Source organism: Tigriopus californicus, chromosome 2 (genome assembly GCF_007210705.1).
Source record: "Tigriopus californicus strain San Diego chromosome 2, Tcal_SD_v2.1, whole genome shotgun sequence".
In the NCBI taxonomy this organism is placed as follows: Eukaryota; Metazoa; Arthropoda; class Copepoda; order Harpacticoida; family Harpacticidae; genus Tigriopus; species Tigriopus californicus.
Genome location: NC_081441.1, coordinates 13,584,832 through 13,603,193, shown reverse-complemented (window position 1 = coordinate 13,603,193; position 18,362 = coordinate 13,584,832). Strand labels below are relative to the sequence as shown.

The window sequence follows — 18,362 nt, the reverse complement described above, 5'->3', positions numbered from 1 at the left end:
TTCACTATTTTGCTGAGAAATTGGCATCCCTGACGCATGTCTGCACTTAACTTTGTTATCATAGGTTAAGTACTTTAATTTCACAAGAAACTTCACAATACCTAAGGTGGAGGGCCCCTCTATACTAAACAAGTAGCTAGGTGACCCAATATGTGCAGTGTCTTGGATTACCGTTCAGATGCTGATCCACTGGAATCAGAGTTTATTATTATTATTAGAATAAATGTTTCCACCTTAATAAATGGCTTAAAAGAGCTTAATATGCCTTAACAATTTAAGGCATCTTCTGAGTCTAATTGCATCCTTATTTGCATCCTGGGCTTGTTTTTTTTGCATCTTTGTTTGCATCTTAAGTTTCTCTTTTATGCATCATTTTGAGAACCTTAATAACGACTAATGATTGTAGACTTTTGCGTCTTGCAATGAAGAGTCACAAATCCAAATGCTTTTCTTTGGAAAATATCCCACTGATGCGACAGCGCTAAATGTAGCGGACATTGATCTGGCAAGAATTAACTTCAACTTTTTTGGCGGACTTCTTTACCGCTACTGGGATTGGAATCCCAACAGTTCTAGACTAGAAATGTATTCATTTTACTTAACTTTCATTTTTATATTTTATTTGATCGACCAACGAATTACAGTTGGCTGATTTGGCTAACCTTTGCATATAAGGTTGATCGAGAATTTTGGTCAAAAACTTGTCCAAGTCTGACTTCATTCCTGCTACTGGATCAATGCCTACATACGCCCTACGAATATTTTAAGGTAGTAAAGTGAAAAATGACGGAGCCCGAGCAAGAAGAAACTTGGACTTCATTGTTTCAATTTTAATTCGGATGATTTTACAATCATGTGCTGCTGAGGGTGCCTTGATGCAACATTTCAAACCAAAGATATGGGAGACAAAAACAGGTGTTTCGTTTTATATTCGTATCACACTGTAAGTTGGATAGACCATGAAAAAAAGTTATTTCCATTTCTTGAAATTGATTATAGTAGAAATCAAAGCAAACATGCGATGATTATATAATAAGAACCTAGGTTTTATTTGTGAAAAGGATATTTTGTCTTTTGGTTTAGTTTTTCACGGGCTTCTCTCACCGCTGCAGGGAATGTAATCCCCACTACTATAAAAATGAAAGGTTATAATTAGACTATTTATTTTCTTTTAATCGTTATACATGTCACGTGCATCAAATGAGATAATTTTACAACGGTTTCCAATCTCCAACTGCTAGACAATTATTCTGCAGCAATGAGTTTCATCTCGTATTTTTTATCGCTCGTTGGCGGACAACGCCTATGTGTCAAAAATAGAAAGCGGGAGCTAGTTGGCCCTACTTTATATTCAAATTGATCTTTTTGCACAACAAGGCCTTACTCGAAAATAAATTGGCTCTTTTCAACTCAGTTTTACAAAAAAAACACCAGAAATGAGCCACTTTGCTTGACACTTCGTAGAATCCAAACATACGCTTGCATATAATCATATCAAACCTCTTGACATTGATCTCAAAAGTACAACTGTATCCAGATTATCGATCTGTTTTGGTCTCTGTCCTTGCCAAGACTAGATCCAAGCATTTCTGACTAAGCCATAAAAAGCCCTGTCAAATAGATGATTGGCAATTATTCCCCTAGAGTGCACTCTCTGATGCGGGTTCCGCATTCAAAATGAAGCAATATTTCTCCGCAGGTCTGCCATGTTCAACCATCTACCATTAAATTGGAAATGAAAAGCCAAAAAGAGCGGTAAGAAGGGAGACCCTTGAGATGAATATCCTAGTTGGTGCGAGTATTTGTACCGGTCGTAGTCGCATATTGGTCGAGTTTCTTTTTTCTGTTCTTTGGTCTTTCCCAAGACGAAGAGGCTCGATCGGATTGGGAACAAATCCCCGAGGCTTTTCGTCTGACATATGGAAAGAACCTGGAACAAGTCTTACTCTTGCTCTTGATCATCTCATGGCATAACTTGCTGCAATGAAAGAGCTTGAAGGAACACCTGCATATCTGGATGGGATACCCTTTTTGTTCGACACAAATAGTTCGGCAACCCTGAACCATCAGTTTGTCCATTCCATTGAGCGGAGGAAGCGCCCTCTACTTCGTCTAGGTGCAGACAAACCAATATAGAAATGAGAGAAAACGCTCTAAGATGCCAGACTTGATCAAGAAATCATTTAATGAACAATTTACTTCCCAAGTGCTGAGACACAATGAATATGCCATCACCGCCAACACTTTGGTAACCATCATTTCCAACAAAAAGTAGTACCAGAAAAAGCACAGTTTCACAAGTTTTTGGTGATCAACTTTAAAAACATCAGTTTTTCAAAACAGGCCATTTGCTTTTTTGGCACAATTCAATGGAAAAAATGATGGTGAAAAATCGCTGGTATGCTGCCAGTATATCATATGCGAACTCTTTGTAAATCCTCATTAGGATGTCAAAAATGTTTGAAATAATACTATTATAGGATTAGAAAAGTCTCTTAGACGGGTTGGCAGTGAATTTATGGTGCTAGAATAGATCAGCAATTAGTTGATGGCGGACGCAAGGTCCACCATGTTAATAAGTTGAGCAATGGTAGTTGACTTGTTTATAGATGCCTTACGTTGCACGAAATATGCTTTAGGTTCTGGACTTCAGCGGGCACTTTTTGAGGTAGCCTCTGCCAAATAAAGGGCTGATTGGGCAGATTCATATTTACTGAATAGAGAAGGAAAAGGCTGAAGCAGGAAGCTGGCAGGAGTAGAAAGTGGGCCGGAGTAGAAAGTGGGCTGGAATAGAAAGTGGGCCGGAATGGGAAATGGCCCAGATTAAAATGCCAGAACACCTGCCCAAAAGTTTGGTAATAACCAACCAAAGTGCGGTAACATCTGCCCAAAGTGACAACTGCCCATAGACAGGAGGCAGGAATATGACTGGGATGCAGCAACTAGGCCGGGGATCCATGCTAAAAATCAGGGTCACCAATAGGGCGGATGCAAGGTCCACCATGTTAATAAATTGAGAGATGGTCTTGTTTATTACTCAGAGTTCCTAGCTATTTATACACATATCATAGTGAACACATGTGAGCAAGCACATGCTCACCACAAGTTGGTCAACAAAAAATACCTTGTTAAAATCAGGCATCTCAAAGTGTATTTTTGTATTTCTCCATTTGGTTGTCCGCAACCAGATGAGGGAGAGGAGAGTGAAAAGGACTATCAGGACATTGACGCAGGAAAGATAGATGACGTCATCTTCAAATTTTGAGAAGGCACTTTTAATTCTAAGGCTTAATAGTTTGTTTTTGAAGGATTAAATTAGACTTTAAGTAAACAAGGCAATAGCTCTCAAAGGCGTCAGTTCAAACCCTGTTGACAAAAGTATATCCTTCTAAAATGGAGGAGATATGGTGAAGTGGGTAGTGTAGCTTCCCATCATAAGATAGGGCCCAGTTTGACTCTCTTCCCTGACCTCATCATAAGGCTATCAATCAAAAGGCTCCCCCCCCCATACACACGGAGGTACACAAGCAAGAAAAATGCTTTAATTATTTAAAAACTGGCTTTCTCCAAAGTCATTGTCTATCATAGAAACTTGAGCAGTGTTTTGCAGTTTATGTGTTTCAGATAGTAAGTAATCACCCATAGATCCCATTCTAAGTTGTTTGGACTGGCAACTCAAAGTATCAAATTTCTTACATTAACAATTTTTGTGATAGAATAAATTTCAATAGTTGCAGATATCATAAATGCTAATTACATAGATGTGAGTTTTGGAGGGTTATATTTCTTTTATGTTCATCCATGGCTGTTTGTTCCAAGGTTAGCTATTTAGATTGAACTGTATTCAATTGATGAAGATGTTATGCACAATTGCCTTAATTTGATAGCTCAAACAACAAACAAATCATGTTAGTTGCTAATTGAATTATGCACTTTCAGGCATGTGCTCTTGCTTGTTGGTGATGATGCCAGTGACATAAACTTGACACTTTCAAGTTTTAACATTTTTGAACTATTTGCCTCTTTTCCCAAAACATTAGTCCTAAATGCTGTATTTTTGTTTCTCATAAGAACTTGAAGCAATCTCATAATCATCTTATATAATTGCCACTCAAAGTTGTTTTGGCTCCAATTATGAGCTCCATTTTGGTCCAGTGCTCTTCCTGCAGAACCTTTGACTGTAGCTAAAGGCCTTGCAGTCCATTTATGTATTTTTGCTGGTTCAGTTAACCTGAAGAGCCAAAGCTTGATGGTGTGTAATTTGCTTTTCTCTAATGGTTGAGTTGCTTTTTCTTGTATGCGTGTGTGTACTATAAGAGATAAAGGAGATAAAGAGTGTTGCTCCAAAAGGTCGAACTGACTTTGCGTGAACACGGGCAACCATATCAATCCATTTTGTGGATAGTCATTCCTATACCTTACCTTACCTTACTATACCTTAGCATTTCATGCATGCTGGTAGTACCAACAATGGGACTTATTCCAAAGTCAGGTCTACCATGTGGCCCAAGCTAAAACAGGAAGATCCAAAATAAACCCCTTGTGACATACTATCAACAAAAAAAGTTATCAGCCCATTCCATTGATGTGAATCGAATCATGCATATGATATGTATAGATTTTATGAAAAAAACTCAAACGCTGTTGTAACCAGAATGTAAGAGTTGGCTGAATATTATTTATTCCCAGGAGCATGTCTCGCCAATAGTAAGATGATGCTCTCTGGCGGGCAGTAGGCAAACCATAATGTGTGCAACGTAAGGTTCATGCAGAATGGGACTTGACCATTTCTCGAGGAGTCCAAAGGACAGATCGGAAGCCCAACCCAAGAACTGGCATGTAACTGGCTCGCCAACTGCTTATGCGCGAGCGATTGCCTAAGGATGTTTCTCTCTCTATTGGCTGGTGTTCCCATTGTGTTTCTGAGGAGTCATTTGGCAATCTCGTTCCTCTGTTTAATCCTCCTAATGTTCCATTCATCCATTGGTTTTCTTAAGATCCACAATTGACTTAGCCCTGGGGAGGAAGGTCCAAATTTAGAAACAAAGCCTATTTTCGGCCTCCTCACCAAGACCCTATTTTCGTAGATTCACTTGAGCAACTGACACACAAACGTCAGAAACTCGAGAGAAGTCTTGGCTTAATGCACAATGCCGAATGTCGTTGCCATTTGTTTCTTTCCCTCTTGCCATCATTCATTATGCGAGTCCAACTATACGTAGCGAGTATCCCAAGCTCAGATAACTTCAAGAGTTCTTCAGTTTATTGCTGGTTTAATGGTTACCAATACCACTCGATAATCATGCGTCAGCTCTCTGACTAATCAAACCTGAATACAGTTTGTTAGTGCTAATTAGAGTGCTCTAGTGCTAATTAAGGCAAAGCTTCTCTACTTTGGGTCCCAGAATGACACCTTCTATCCTGGGATCACTTCTCATAAGTTCTATCCATACTAGTGTGAATGGTCACCTCATCTTTAGACGAATCTCACTAAAGCTTGTTTGTCCTAGCAATACCTGGTCAGAGTTCACGTCCTGAACAACAATTGAACTCCCAGAAGAAGAAAGGTTGCGAGAACGGATCTTATCTCACGTTGCACTACACTGCATCGGATCGGCAAGAATGTGCTTTCATAAGAAACATTAATAAATTCTGACGTATGGTTGTATTTACAATTGCAATCATAATGATTCTTCAATTGATTCTGTTTTATTCAAGAGAGTCTCCAGTCTCCTCAATTACCACCAAAGTTTGGAACAAATCTAGTGGGAGAAACATAACCACCACCAAACCAGTATACTAAATTCTGAACTATTCTTGTATTCCTGGTTGCTATCGTGTTGCTGAGATTACGGAATGTATTGGGCCACCGATAAAGCCAAGACCAAAATAACTTCTTTTTCAGATTGAAAGGTTCCTCTGAGCGTAAAAGAGAAGCCATTGAGTTGGAAATAGAAGTTTTGACGCCTTATAAAGAATAACAACATGAAGCCCAAGCTCATTGATAGTCGGAAAAAGAAGGATAACCAGGAAATTAAGAGGCTTTTGCGACGAAGCAGTTCCTCTCATAAATCCCTATTCTGCTTCATTTTTTGCTCGTTGAAAGTTTGAGATAGAAAAATAGTCGGAGCGGAAGAATCTGAGTCGACATTCTGTCGACTTCGTTCCACTTTAAAGGACAGGTACTTTGAAACCGAAAAAGAACATGCCAAATTGTACGAAGAGTACGAATAAAATTGAAGTCAGTTAATTTGAGTAAAATTGTAATCGTCAAATAGCCTAATTAGATTTGGCGAAACAGCCAAGGGACAAAACAGAACAGTAACGACTTCAAAACGCATTTTTGTTGCAATTTTCTGAGACTGTGCTAAAACTTAGAATAACTTCTAATGAAGGTTTGATACTTTGAAAATGGGAATGGGAGTAATAAAATAAACAAAAAGAAACGAGTTAACACAATAGAATTGAAGCATTAAGCTTTCAACTTAGTAGACGTAACATTCATCCTGACTGTCCCTCAACATTTAGTCCAAGTAATAAATTTTTGATAACTTTTATGCAATAATATTTTTTGGTGTGGATCGTTCCGTGCAAAAAGGAGTTCGGTCCCGTTGAAAGCGGACCAACAGTATTTAATAGCAAAGGTCCGTGCAACCCATTGAAAAAGGCTGACTTTAAGTTTGAAGTTACCGAAGGATATAATTTTGGGCGTCTTTACACTAGGATGGAAAACTGAGACTGAATCCGGTTTGAGGATTGAAGTAGGACTAATTCTGCCAGGGCGAGTTCGGCAAAAGACTTGAGTCCAGCGCAGGACTCCAGTCTTTTACTGTACTCAAGTCGGAAAAGAAGACTCATACACCAAAAACTCGCCCCAGCACTAATCCTACTTCAATCCTCAAACCGGATTCAATCTTGGTTTTCCATCCCAGTGTAAAGCCGCCCTTTTTCTAAAAAAACACAACCACAAACTCCGAGGAACATTCTCGTTCGTCGAATTCAAAAGGGAATTCAGAGAATACTTGCGAAAACTTGTCTTGTTTAGACTGATTTCGAATTCAGTACAGACCCCCCTCCCCTAGAGATCGTGCCATCATCACTCATTTACAAAGACCATATGTTCTGGAACTCAAAGAGATGGAAGATTCAAGCAGCGTTCCTCACGTAAACTTTTGGGCGGGAAAAGTTTGCTCCCGATCCCTCCTTCACTCAACCAGTCTTCGTGGAACTTTCCATGGAACGCGATACAGACAGACAGAAAGACAGAGAAAGAGATGGCGGGACATAATGGGACAAGGCGTGGATGCTTTTTGAAGTTGGGAAGTGATGTTCAACATTCGATTACGCGGACTTTCATCTCACATTGTTCAGGCAGGGCCTTTGTTTAGCGAGCTGCTTCCACTGCTTCTGACCAGTCACGCTGCAGCAGATTAACGCAATCGAATATATCGTATCCGGTTGTCAAAGGAGGCCGTCAAAAGAGTTATCAATTTGAGGGATGACATTGAGTTATGGTACACGCACATTTGAGTCTCCTTTGTGTGCCTTGGGGGGCCTTTGTTTGTTGCCCCTTAGTGATTTACTGACATTGACCTTATTGAAAGAGACAACGAAACCATCAATCAGGGGATTCTCAAAAGATATGTAGCACAGACTCTAAATTGTCATATATCGTCTGATGGAAGTTGTTGCGCAGGAAAGACACGGGTATGATTTATTCGATTAGGAAAATAGATGCAAATTCTTTGCAGAAACACATTTTATGAGAACGGCTTGGGATGACCAGTTCTTGGGTAAAATCGAGACCATTTTCTACAACAGAACGTATTTTCAATTCAATTTCAAATCTTGCCTTTTCCGTGCCTAGGCCAGCAGGAGGTCAGAGTAGGGGTAAGCAGTGATTTAAAGTAGACTAAATTCAGTATAGCTCTTATCTCTAATCTTGGCAACCTAGTTTCAAGCATCTTATGGTTGGTCCGCTGAAGCAAGGCCCTAACAATGAAAACATCTTCATTATAGGGTTTTATGGCAACGTTGCTCTCATTGAACACTTTTAACCCTTGCATGCTTCGTCGTGTTTGTATCGTTTTTAGATGAATCCTACGAACAATTCTCGAAAAAAGCAAGACAAATAGGTTTTCCCTCGAGGAGTAAGCAAAAAGATACAAACACATATTCATTATGCCGGTCTTTTTACCACAGTAAGATCACGACACTCGTTTAGTCCAGTATTCCGCCTCGCCTTCTACATAAGTAGTTTACATCGGTTCCATACCTCATTGAAATGCTTCCAGATATCATGGCCTGAGAAGGAGCTTGAAAGCACGTTCATCAAGATCCTGATATTGATGCTGGTTGTAGTTCCCAAGATGCTGAGCTCCAAGTGAATGGATGATCCGTTGGTCTCCAAGAAAGCGTATGGTGTTTGAAGACGGTAGGTTCCTCTCCTTGGACGTTGGACATGCTCAATCGATTTACAGAAATGAAAGGCATCTATTCCACGAAACGAGTAATGGCTTTGTTCCACTTTGCTGCTTGGAAGCGAGCGAGCAAACAGTACGAGGATTGTTGTTGTTCCTTCCACGAAGGGCAAATATTGGCCTAATCATGATTGTTAAGGCCAGGAAGTTGAGGCTTGGAATTTGAATCTGACTTCACTTTGCATCTCGTTAGAGCTTGCATTCGTACATGGAACGTTTGTTCACGTCCTTGGAGATTTGAAGAGCTAGGGAGGGGAATCTCATTTCAAATCATGTGGAAGAGGGAATTGGATATCCTCTCCAAGAGAGCTTGAGCTGGGTGGAAATCTAATTTTGCACTTCATTCTTTGACTTCTGCTTTGATGCCGTGACTTCTAGCCTCTCTTTTCCCCTTTTTCTTTGTGTCTTAGCCCAGATTGTGAGAGTGCCGAAGAAAAGTTTCCTTGTCTCATCCGCTTTGTATTACCGGTTTCAGGATGAAATGACAAGCCTGTAAACAGAAGAAGAAGCCTCTCTAATGGAAAAAAGAAAATGGCTTCAGCCATCCACCATCCACCGCCAAACAACCATCTGAGAATCTAGACACCAAGATTGTCCTGAGTAAACAAGATCAAAGGCCACAACAACTCGTTCATTTACTCTTTCTTCCTCTCGACGCTTTGCCTCCAGGAAAACCAGCAAAACCAGCAACGAACAAAGCGACCCGTGCATGTTTTGAACCAATTTGTTCGGCTCGTCCGCACTCCTCGGCATCGATTGAGGTCTTGGGTGAGTCTTGTTTGCTCGTGGCCCTCCTCCTTGTCCGCTCAATGAGTCCAAACATGCCATGATGCCCACCACACACCACCTTTCCATCACCTCCATCACTGGCAATAGTAAGTCCAAATCCCTCGAAGCGCCCCACGGAGCAGCAGCCTACATCCGCAGGGGCTCGGCTCCACCGCCCGTTATCTTGTCCACGTCTCCATCCCCGCACCATAGTCAAGGTGGAGGCGGTGGCTCGCGCAAGAACTCCTCTCCGGACGTGGGGCATAACTCCTCGGCGTCGTCCGGACCCCTCAGTATCCTCGGTCTCGTCAAGTCCAAGGCCTCCAAGAGTAACAACAATAGCTTGAATTCCTCCAGTGAGGCCCTGTCCGGTTACCCCGTGCCCCATCGACCTTCCGGCGGGGATTCCATGAGTATGTATGCCCTCAGCGAATCCATGGCTGAGGAAGACGAATACCTGCCGCCTAACCCTCACGATGGGATTCGCAAACGTGACGATGACCTGATTGCCGGTGAGGAGGGCATGGTAGGGGCGGATGAGGACGTTGAATGCGCCCGCTTTAACCCAGAAACCACGGTGAACTTCAATATGGACTCTTTGAAAGACATGTTGAAGTGTGTCAGCTGTCACCGATTCCTCTTTCCGCCCATTCTCCAGTGTGTGGGAGGTCACATGTCGTGCAAAACGTGTTTTCAGGTCCGTCAGAGCTGTCATAAATGTCAGCAGAAGCTACTCCAGGTTCCAGCCAAATTCGCAGAGATGATCACGGAGCAATTCAAAGTCCAATGTTCTTTTGTGGAAAAGGGCTGCAACGAGACGGTCCCATTCAAGGTCAGTTTGATAAAATTCGCGTTGTAAGGGCATGTCTATTAGGCACTTTCAAATGCTAGTCACCGTGTTTTAAGACAGACTTTACTTTTCATTGACAAAAGACGGTGGTTCTAATGTTTCCTTGTTTCTCGGTTTGAATAACATAAGTAAGTACCATTTTCATCCCTATGTTGCTTTTTATGCACAAATTCCTTGAAAGAAGAGGACAAGTCGCTTTCATCTCCTAGTTATAAATCTCGAAAAGAATGGAGAGAGGACAATACTAATTCATGGCCTACTTGAGTCCTTGATCTCATTACCATGGAAATTAGATTTCGAATTATTCTCCCATCCAGCTTGTTACTGGGAATGGAAAATGTTTCGCGGCGTAGGAAAGATCTTGCCCTCAAGCGGAAACTTATTGAGCATGTTTCACTCAATACCAACTCCTGGCTTGATTTTTTTTATCAATATAAAGAGGAAATGAGTTAAAAAGACGACCTACGTTCGCAGCCATTTCTTTTTCTTTCATATGCATTTTTTAAGTCAAGAATTTAACCGTTACAATTTTTTAGGAAGGTTCCTCGTAAATATCAAGGGTCAATGTTTTCGATGGGCACATCACACAAATTATAAGATAACTATTGGTATTTTTTTTGTTCTGTCTACCCTGCCGTTAAGACAGTTTAATTCTCTTCGAACAGAGCTAGTTATGATGTTTTATAGCTTTCCAATTAAAGATCCATTAAGTTCTCTGCAGTTTATCTAAAACCAATGAGAACACTGTGCAATTTATGATCAAACTTCAGACAAATGACAAGAAGATAACAATTAAGAATGGAATTGCCTTCTAAAGCAAGGACAAGAATGAGTACAACAAGGTTTTTCATTTTTCCTCAATCAATGTGTATACGGGGAAACGTCTCAAAGATGTTATCTTCATTTAAAAAAAAATCAAGTTTTGTATCAAACAGTATCTGATTTTTATCTGAGATTTTCAGGGAGCCCACATCTTAAACATTGCTTGAGATCAAAGAAAGTCATGGGTTCTCTTTCTCTCTTCCCAGGAAAATAGTAGTGGTTTGCTTGGTCTTTTGCTTCCCTTGATTTTTGACAGGTATGTCTTGTTAGGTTTACCGGGTCAAAGAATCCTTTTACCATGTCAATTCTCTAGTAATGGCTTGGAAAGGTAGAATACATGTGACAAAACATAAGTACTTCTTTACACATCCTGTTTATCACCCGAACAAGAACGCTTTTTCAAGGACATGCCGTCGGAAGCAGCTTATTCGATCGCATTTTCAGTTAACTGAGTTAGATTCCCATTGTTTTTCGGAAATTAGTGAAACTTTTTTAAGGTAAAACCCCTAGTTAGTGGCGCTTACTTTGATACCTACCATTGATTTCCTAAAGTATCTTATTTTCTTATTTGATTGTTCCACATCTCGAGGCTCGTAATTCCAAACAGATTGAGCGTGAACAGGAGCTAATAACATAAATCCGATCTAATTCCCTTACACACGATCAATTCTTCTTACTATGCTGAGGAGTAAGCATTTTAGTTAAGTACAGAAAACAGTGAAGTACTCTAGGGACCATAAACACGCGGCCACACAATCTAATTGTCACATTTATCGCATTTCGTGGCAGCCTTCCATTCCAAGTGAAAGCGATCCAATCCACGGATAGCCGCATAGATTTCCCACTTTTCTCGGTGAGACTGCCAATGATCTCTTTAGAGACCAAAAAAAGCATCTATTCCAAGACATAATGCAAATGAGAATGGCTGACAGTGCGGTTCCAGCCACATTCACCACCAACTTACAGACACAAACACAAAGTCACCCACAGGATAAGTAAGCAAGACTGAAGGGCGGGCGGTCTTATTGACGCCTTCAGAGTCACAAAGAGACTTCCTTTCCTCCAGAAATGAGAAGAGGAGCAGGAACAGGATCCAAAAGAGACAGAGAGAGAGAGAGAGATAGGAATCTGGCGAGAGAACGGAAAGGATCTCTTCTTCAGTGGTATGGTGCCAGTAGTTTTCTTTGTGTCCCTCCGTCTTAATTGATTTCGTAATAGGAGAAGTCCCTCAATCTTCGATGTAAGAAAAAAAGAAGTCATTTACTCGCGCAATTTCAGACGACAATCGAGCTTTATTGTCAATTCCCGGGGTATCTGTATGTCCCATGGCTTCGCAAAGTTGGGTAACTTGTACGAAGAGTTCGCGTTTTTTACGTTTCGAGGTTAGATGCCCAAAATTGAGGGGGATTATTATGCGTCTTATTTTGGGCATTGGTGATTGTTTTGCTAATCTGATAAAGCTTTTATGGACCAATGTAGCGAAAAATTGGACCTCATCTTGCCTTCGCATTCGTTGCGCAGAGAATATGATGGAACAAGGGATGGAGAAATAAAATAGATTTCCAATATTGAATGCGCCCATCTCCACTTTAATAAAATTTTCGCCGCCTCATATCGAGGTCAAGACAAAAGCAAACAACTCCATGTAAGCACATATCTTTTTTGGATATTGAAGGCTAAATTCAAATCCCCACATTTACGTTGATGGGTATTTGCAATAAATTGAATAAAATGCAACGTACAGAGAGGCTTCGGCAAAAAAGAGGCTAATCTCCAGCGAGGTTTCTCTGTAAAGAAAAGAAAGTTTCAGCAGTGCATTTAAGAAGACCATGTTTGTAATGGCCTTCTTTCCTAATGAGCTATATCATAAGGACAGTGGAGAATTTCACTACAGTGGGCAAAATCCATCGGCTTAAAAAAGCGGAGAGAGAGAGAGACAGAAGAAACCGACCACCAATTCCCCTTACCTCACTTTTCCTCGTCGCCTATAGATTGAAATTTTCCCCTCCAACGGCTCGGCCATTATAAAATGAAGTTCGAAAAGGCTTTCCAGGTTGAGCAATTCATGGAACTGGTTCCATCTAGAGCCAGTAAATATGGCATGAATATTTGAAGGCGATGATTTTCACTCCGAATCTCAAAACGAAAACGAAATCCTGAGCAAGTAAGCACGTGTTTTTGCAACCTTTGGAGGGTGGCCTGGTCTTCTACTCAATTTGTAAAGAAAAGCCCAGTAATGGAATGGCCTTGCCTCAGTCGTTACAAATGATCCACGTCTTCTCTCTTTCTTGCACACTTTATGGAGAGAGAGTGTGCGAGAGGCCTCTTAATTGGATTGTAGCGATGCGACCAAACGGAACAAAATGCAGGCTTTCTCGTTTGTGGTGTGAAAGAATACATTAACGTGCCATGTGGAGTAGTCCTCTCTTCCACTTTGATAACAACAGTTCTGATTTGCTAGATTTGGAGCATCCGTCGGTGGCATTTTTTTCGAAATGCCAGGACAAACTCGAGAAGAATTCGTACTCAATTTTGGAGAAACTAGCTTGCTTCAATTTTGAGAGTTTCGTCGAAGAACCTATAACAACAAGATTAAGACCATCTTTACATTTTGAAAATCAGGTTAATTTCAATACTAGATGCTTTAAGCACTGTTGCATCACTGAGCTGAGAAGACCAAGGCTCTAATTTGTGTCAAAAAGTAGGTATAAGGCTTTGCCTAAGACTTTTTTTACGAGTGTTGTCTGAACTTCATTCAAGGAAACATAAATAGACACTCAAAACACATAAAAGTATGCAAAGCTTAGGGAACAAAGCCATTGGTTGCCTTTTTGAATAACTTAAATATATTTCCCATTTGCTTTTCTTTCAGTTTCGTCGCGACCACGAGGAGATCTGTTCGTTCAAGCCGGTACAATGTCCCGAATTCGATTGCACAGTAACCAAGCCCATGAATGAAATCTTTAAGCATTTTCGCTTGGAACACCACCATCATTTCGTCAACGCACACGGCAACGTCTTCAATGGGGATATTCGTTGTGATGACTCCAACATGGTCATGGGTGTCGAGCGCAAATGGGCACCCACCATGATGAAACTGGAGGGAACCGGCGTCAACGATGAAGACAGCGGGAGTTCCGCAGGGGCGAATGGTCACTCCATGACCATTTCAGGCACGCAGCACTTCTTCTTGGAGATCTTACGCACTAAACATGGCGTTTGGCACATGTGGATCTGGTACCTGGGTGAACCGGATGACGCCACCCAGTTCCGGTGTGAAATTGCCATTAAAAAGAAGAACCGAGACGAAGACACCGAGTTGAAGTACTCGGGTCGGGTGCATTCCATTCGGATACCCCCTCATCGAATCATCTTGTCCGGTTGTCTGCTGTCCTTCAGTGACTACACGGCGTCCCATTTCCGGTATTTGGGAGACGGGCATCAGGGTCACCCTGTCATTGATTACCGCGTTACTGTGTCTAGAACCAAGAAGCGATCCAGTTCGAGTGAGCGTGCAATGGCGGCCGGTCTCACTAAGATGCTGAGACGGTTTTCCATTGACAGCGGGGGCAATAAAGCTAACAAACCGAATCTTGGACCACTAACTGATTCAGATTACTGATGAGTTGGGTCTGCCGATGTTGGAACGGATCATATGAGGCTGAATCAAGATCAAATCAGAGCCCCTCGCATCCTCCATGGGTGGGAGACAGATGTGTGTGAATAGCTGAGCTCTGATAAGAGTGGATGTCATCAATGTAAGTCTATCTTACGCGGATGTTCGCGGAACCATGAAACGTACTCTTCACTATCCTTTCAGGCGGTTTCTTGTTAATGGAATTGTTTGAGTGCTAAAATATACCTAATGTATCCTCTAAAGATGAACGTAAAGATTATAAAAGCACGTAGAGCGCGAAAGAATACAAATTAGTCCCTAACACAAGTGCAATCATGACAACCATGTTCTTCTAAATTGACTTTTAGAGCCTGGACTACGAACTACTAGAGTTGTGATACTGTTCAGCAACAGAGTTGCTAAAAGTCCCCTAATTGCTCTTTTCACCTTTTCAGGAGTTTTCTTCCTTGACTCATCATTTTTTTCTAGATTTCCAAAATAATATTTTCTACCTCTCACTTTCATATTTCTTCCCTCAGTTCCTCGCTTGCCAGATGATGCAAAGAATTTTAATCAACAAATTTGACCGCGGTAAAATGCAATTTCCCTAACCTTTCGACTTACCACCTACTATGTATTGGTAAATGAGAAAGAAGATCATGCCAGCTGTTGTCGTTCTTGGTGATGATTAGTCGTTTTATTTCAATTTGCAACTACTTAACCTTTAAAGGTGTCATTCACAACCTTCTGAATTTCTATCGTCGACCATTGCACAACAGCGTTAGCACGTTGCTTTGACGCACATTACGAGGAATTGGTTCTTATTTGCTAATTGCTAATTTGATCAAATATTGTAAAACAGAAACTGCCAGGATGGCATGTTACATGATAAACCAGTTAGTAGAAGACAACTTGCATGAAAAGAAACAATGTAAGTGAAAAACAAAGCCTATGGTATATTGTCTCAAACTGAGATAATGAATAAAACACTTGAAGCCTTAAGCTTCAACCACTCAAAGAGGGAAGTCATGGTTTAACGATTGGTGAAGTAGCTCACTCAGGATATGTGGTTTGAAAATGGAAAAGCATCACCAGTTCCGTCGATTTAACGAGTTTCAAGTATTAGAAGCACAAAACTATTTCAGACAAGGGATTGACATTTTTTCGACTGAAATGTTCATCTAAGTTCAAAATCTTGTTTCAAAACTAGAACATTCATCAGTCAGGTTATGACAGTACTAGAAAAAGCAAAAAACAAATAACCACCCAAACTAGTCGCATCCGCCTGAGAGAGCCCAAATGGACCAAGATACGTATTTTGTCAGCTAAACCTTCACAGCCACCGTTAATTGGAGCAAAATCTGTTATTATTGCTGTTTGATACAGAAGTGGATGGTTTTGGTAACACTTTGAAGGCGTCTCAAAATGGTAGAATACTTGAATGACTATCTTTACAGACCTTCAATGTGATTGTACTGGCAGTTAGATTTCCAATTACATATACCTTTCATTCCAAAGTATTTGCAATCGGTTAATTTTAGCTAAATGAGCACTCAAACATTTCAATTATAAATGATAATTATATCTTGATCCGTCATTTGAAAGAACTTTTTATGATTTTGTCAAATATAATTAGCTAGACTTTTGGACTACTATCACATCCGTCTAACTTGACAATTTTGTCTTTGTTGTCACTGTTGCTCAAGGACTTGTAAGAAAGGATTTAACACCAATTTGGCAACTTTGACAACGAGAAAGGAATGTAATTAAGATGTAATTGAGTATAGAGTCGAAAGCAATTGTAAGTTTGGTTCATTACATTTAAAGCCAAGGTAACTGTAACAACTACATTTCAAAGGTACTTGCATGACTTTGATAACGAAATTACAAGCAATAGAATAACAGCACTTTGTTCCTCTTTTTCGAAACTGGAATTGTAATCCCATGACGTTTTAAAATGGTGTAATTGAGACGACACAAAACTCCAACAATTACTCGTTCTTGCTTTCATCCTCCGGAGTGGCCTTCAATTTTTTCGTTTCGCTCTAGACCAAAGAAAACCTTAAAGCCTTTAGGTAATTCTAATAGAAATTGTTTCTAACAAGAGAACTTTGTTTTATAAGTTTAATAACTTCTAAAACAGTTTTCAATCACGATTTCTTGCGTCAATGTTGCAAAATTTAACAATATTAGAAAAAATGCTTCAAATTTTGAAATGAATACTTTCAACGGTTATCATTTTTGAAACGTTTTTGAAGACAGATTCAAATAATAGCAGAAATAATAAAACCTAAGTTAACAAATCCGTTTTGTGAGGTTTAATTTTTCAAAAGAGTAAAATCGATGTCACAAAAACAAACTTTTCACACCTTCACCAGTAGGGTTATCTAATATATTATCAAACAAATGGTTCGTATTGACTTTTTATACAAACCTTTCGCTTCACAAGATTTCAATTTCAAAAGGCCATCAGGCATGTTGTTAACCTCATAAGCCAGATGTTGCTCTCAACATTTTAGCGGCCAAAAATGTACGCAACCGAAGTGAATTTGCCTGCCAACCCAAAGACAGAGTACTAAGTTCCTTCATCATTAAAATACTTTATTGATATTTAACATTTTGACGCTAGCTTTGCACAAGGATACCTGTAACAGGAGTTAGATTGTAACTTGTGTTGATGTCTAGGGCTTTGGTCCCCTCCTAGAGTTCCCGTTCCTTTGGTCAAATTGAGTAACTCATTACCCAATCATTACTCATAAAAACTCTCATTTTACCTTTTTTACTTTCCATAAAATCTAAAACTTATATATTCTTGTCTATTAGCTCAAATTGGCCGTGCTTAAACATATCTGGTAAATTGACAGGGTATTTTTGGCCAAAATGTATGAAATGTAGATGGGCGAAATGGACCCATCGAGCGGTTACATACAAAAAGACCAAATTCCAGAATTGCAATTGCAGAATTGATTTTTGCGTCAAAATAATCGATCAAGGTCCATTTTGCCTTGAAGCGATTGTTCCTGATTGTTGAAGGTAAGGACAAATAACCCAAAATATCGATGTTGGAAAACCGCCTACGAACGTCTCACGTTATCAAATTTTGGTAATAATCTATGCCATAAGATATGGGAATGTGGAAAAAAGATAAAAGAAAATGTTAAGTCTGCTTTGGGGGTTGAAAAAAAGGAACGCGTAACGAATAATTTTTGGGCTTTTTGAGTCGTTACAATTACACAACTTTCACGTTACTTTTTCTAACAAGTAATTGTAATGGTAAATTATTGCCGTTTTAGAGAAGAAACGGTAACGTAGTAGTGTTCTTTGAGGACGGTTCAAGCCCTGATTATTATCGATCCATTGTTCGTATTTTGACTCAAGTCAGCTTTACGGACTCTTGATCTCTCCGTTTGGTTGAATTTAAGATTAATATTCTAAACCCCCAACTGATCTCCACGTATGAGCTCAGCTTTTTGGTGCATCATAGATCTCAGTCTCTCTTTCCCAGCGGGAATTCGAACTGCGGCTAAAAATAATAATCTCGAGTTTTTTCATAATGCTTAAAGCAAGACCAATGGGATCTCGTTCTTTCTTGACCTTGACAATGTTCAAATCTATTGATTACAATAAACATGATCTTGTATTTGTGGGTCGACTGAATTTCCCTCTAAATGAGTAATTCCAGCCACTTTTAATTCCAACACTGACCTTAATAATAGTCAAATTCTGAGGTCATTTTACATCATTACTTTTTTTACAGGTGAAAAGTTTCAACTTCCCTTGTGGATTTCCAACTCATTTCGGGTCAAAGGAGTGCAATGGAGGTCTC

The 18,362-nt window shown here is 40.1% G+C and overlaps 1 protein-coding gene and 1 long non-coding RNA gene across 6 annotated transcripts in view; one reads left to right on the top strand and one right to left on the bottom strand.

Moving 5' to 3' along the window:
- LOC131893587 (uncharacterized) overlaps positions 1-14,871 on the top strand; it is a 17,937-nt gene extending 3,066 nt beyond the window's left edge. For 2 of the 5 annotated variants that reach the window (XM_059243671.1, XM_059243674.1), the window contains 2 exons: positions 8,956-10,080; positions 13,793-14,871. In XM_059243671.1, the coding sequence (XP_059099654.1) occupies positions 9,307-10,080; positions 13,793-14,542 (1,524 nt within the window). In that variant the 5' untranslated portion in view covers positions 8,956-9,306 and the 3' untranslated portion in view covers positions 14,543-14,871. Of the gene's footprint in view, positions 1-1,711; positions 1,756-8,294; positions 8,435-8,726; positions 10,081-13,792 lie in introns of those variants that run through there. The other 3 variants (XM_059243672.1, XM_059243675.1, XM_059243673.1) reach the window with 3 other exon arrangements.
- On the bottom strand, positions 12,489-13,193 carry LOC131893589 (uncharacterized). Its single transcript, XR_009374719.1, has 2 exons — positions 12,888-13,193; positions 12,489-12,707 (listed from the first exon to the last, which is right to left on the bottom strand). It is a non-coding gene; the product is annotated as an uncharacterized LOC131893589 (long non-coding RNA).
- Positions 14,872-18,362: the final 3,491 nt, after the last annotated feature.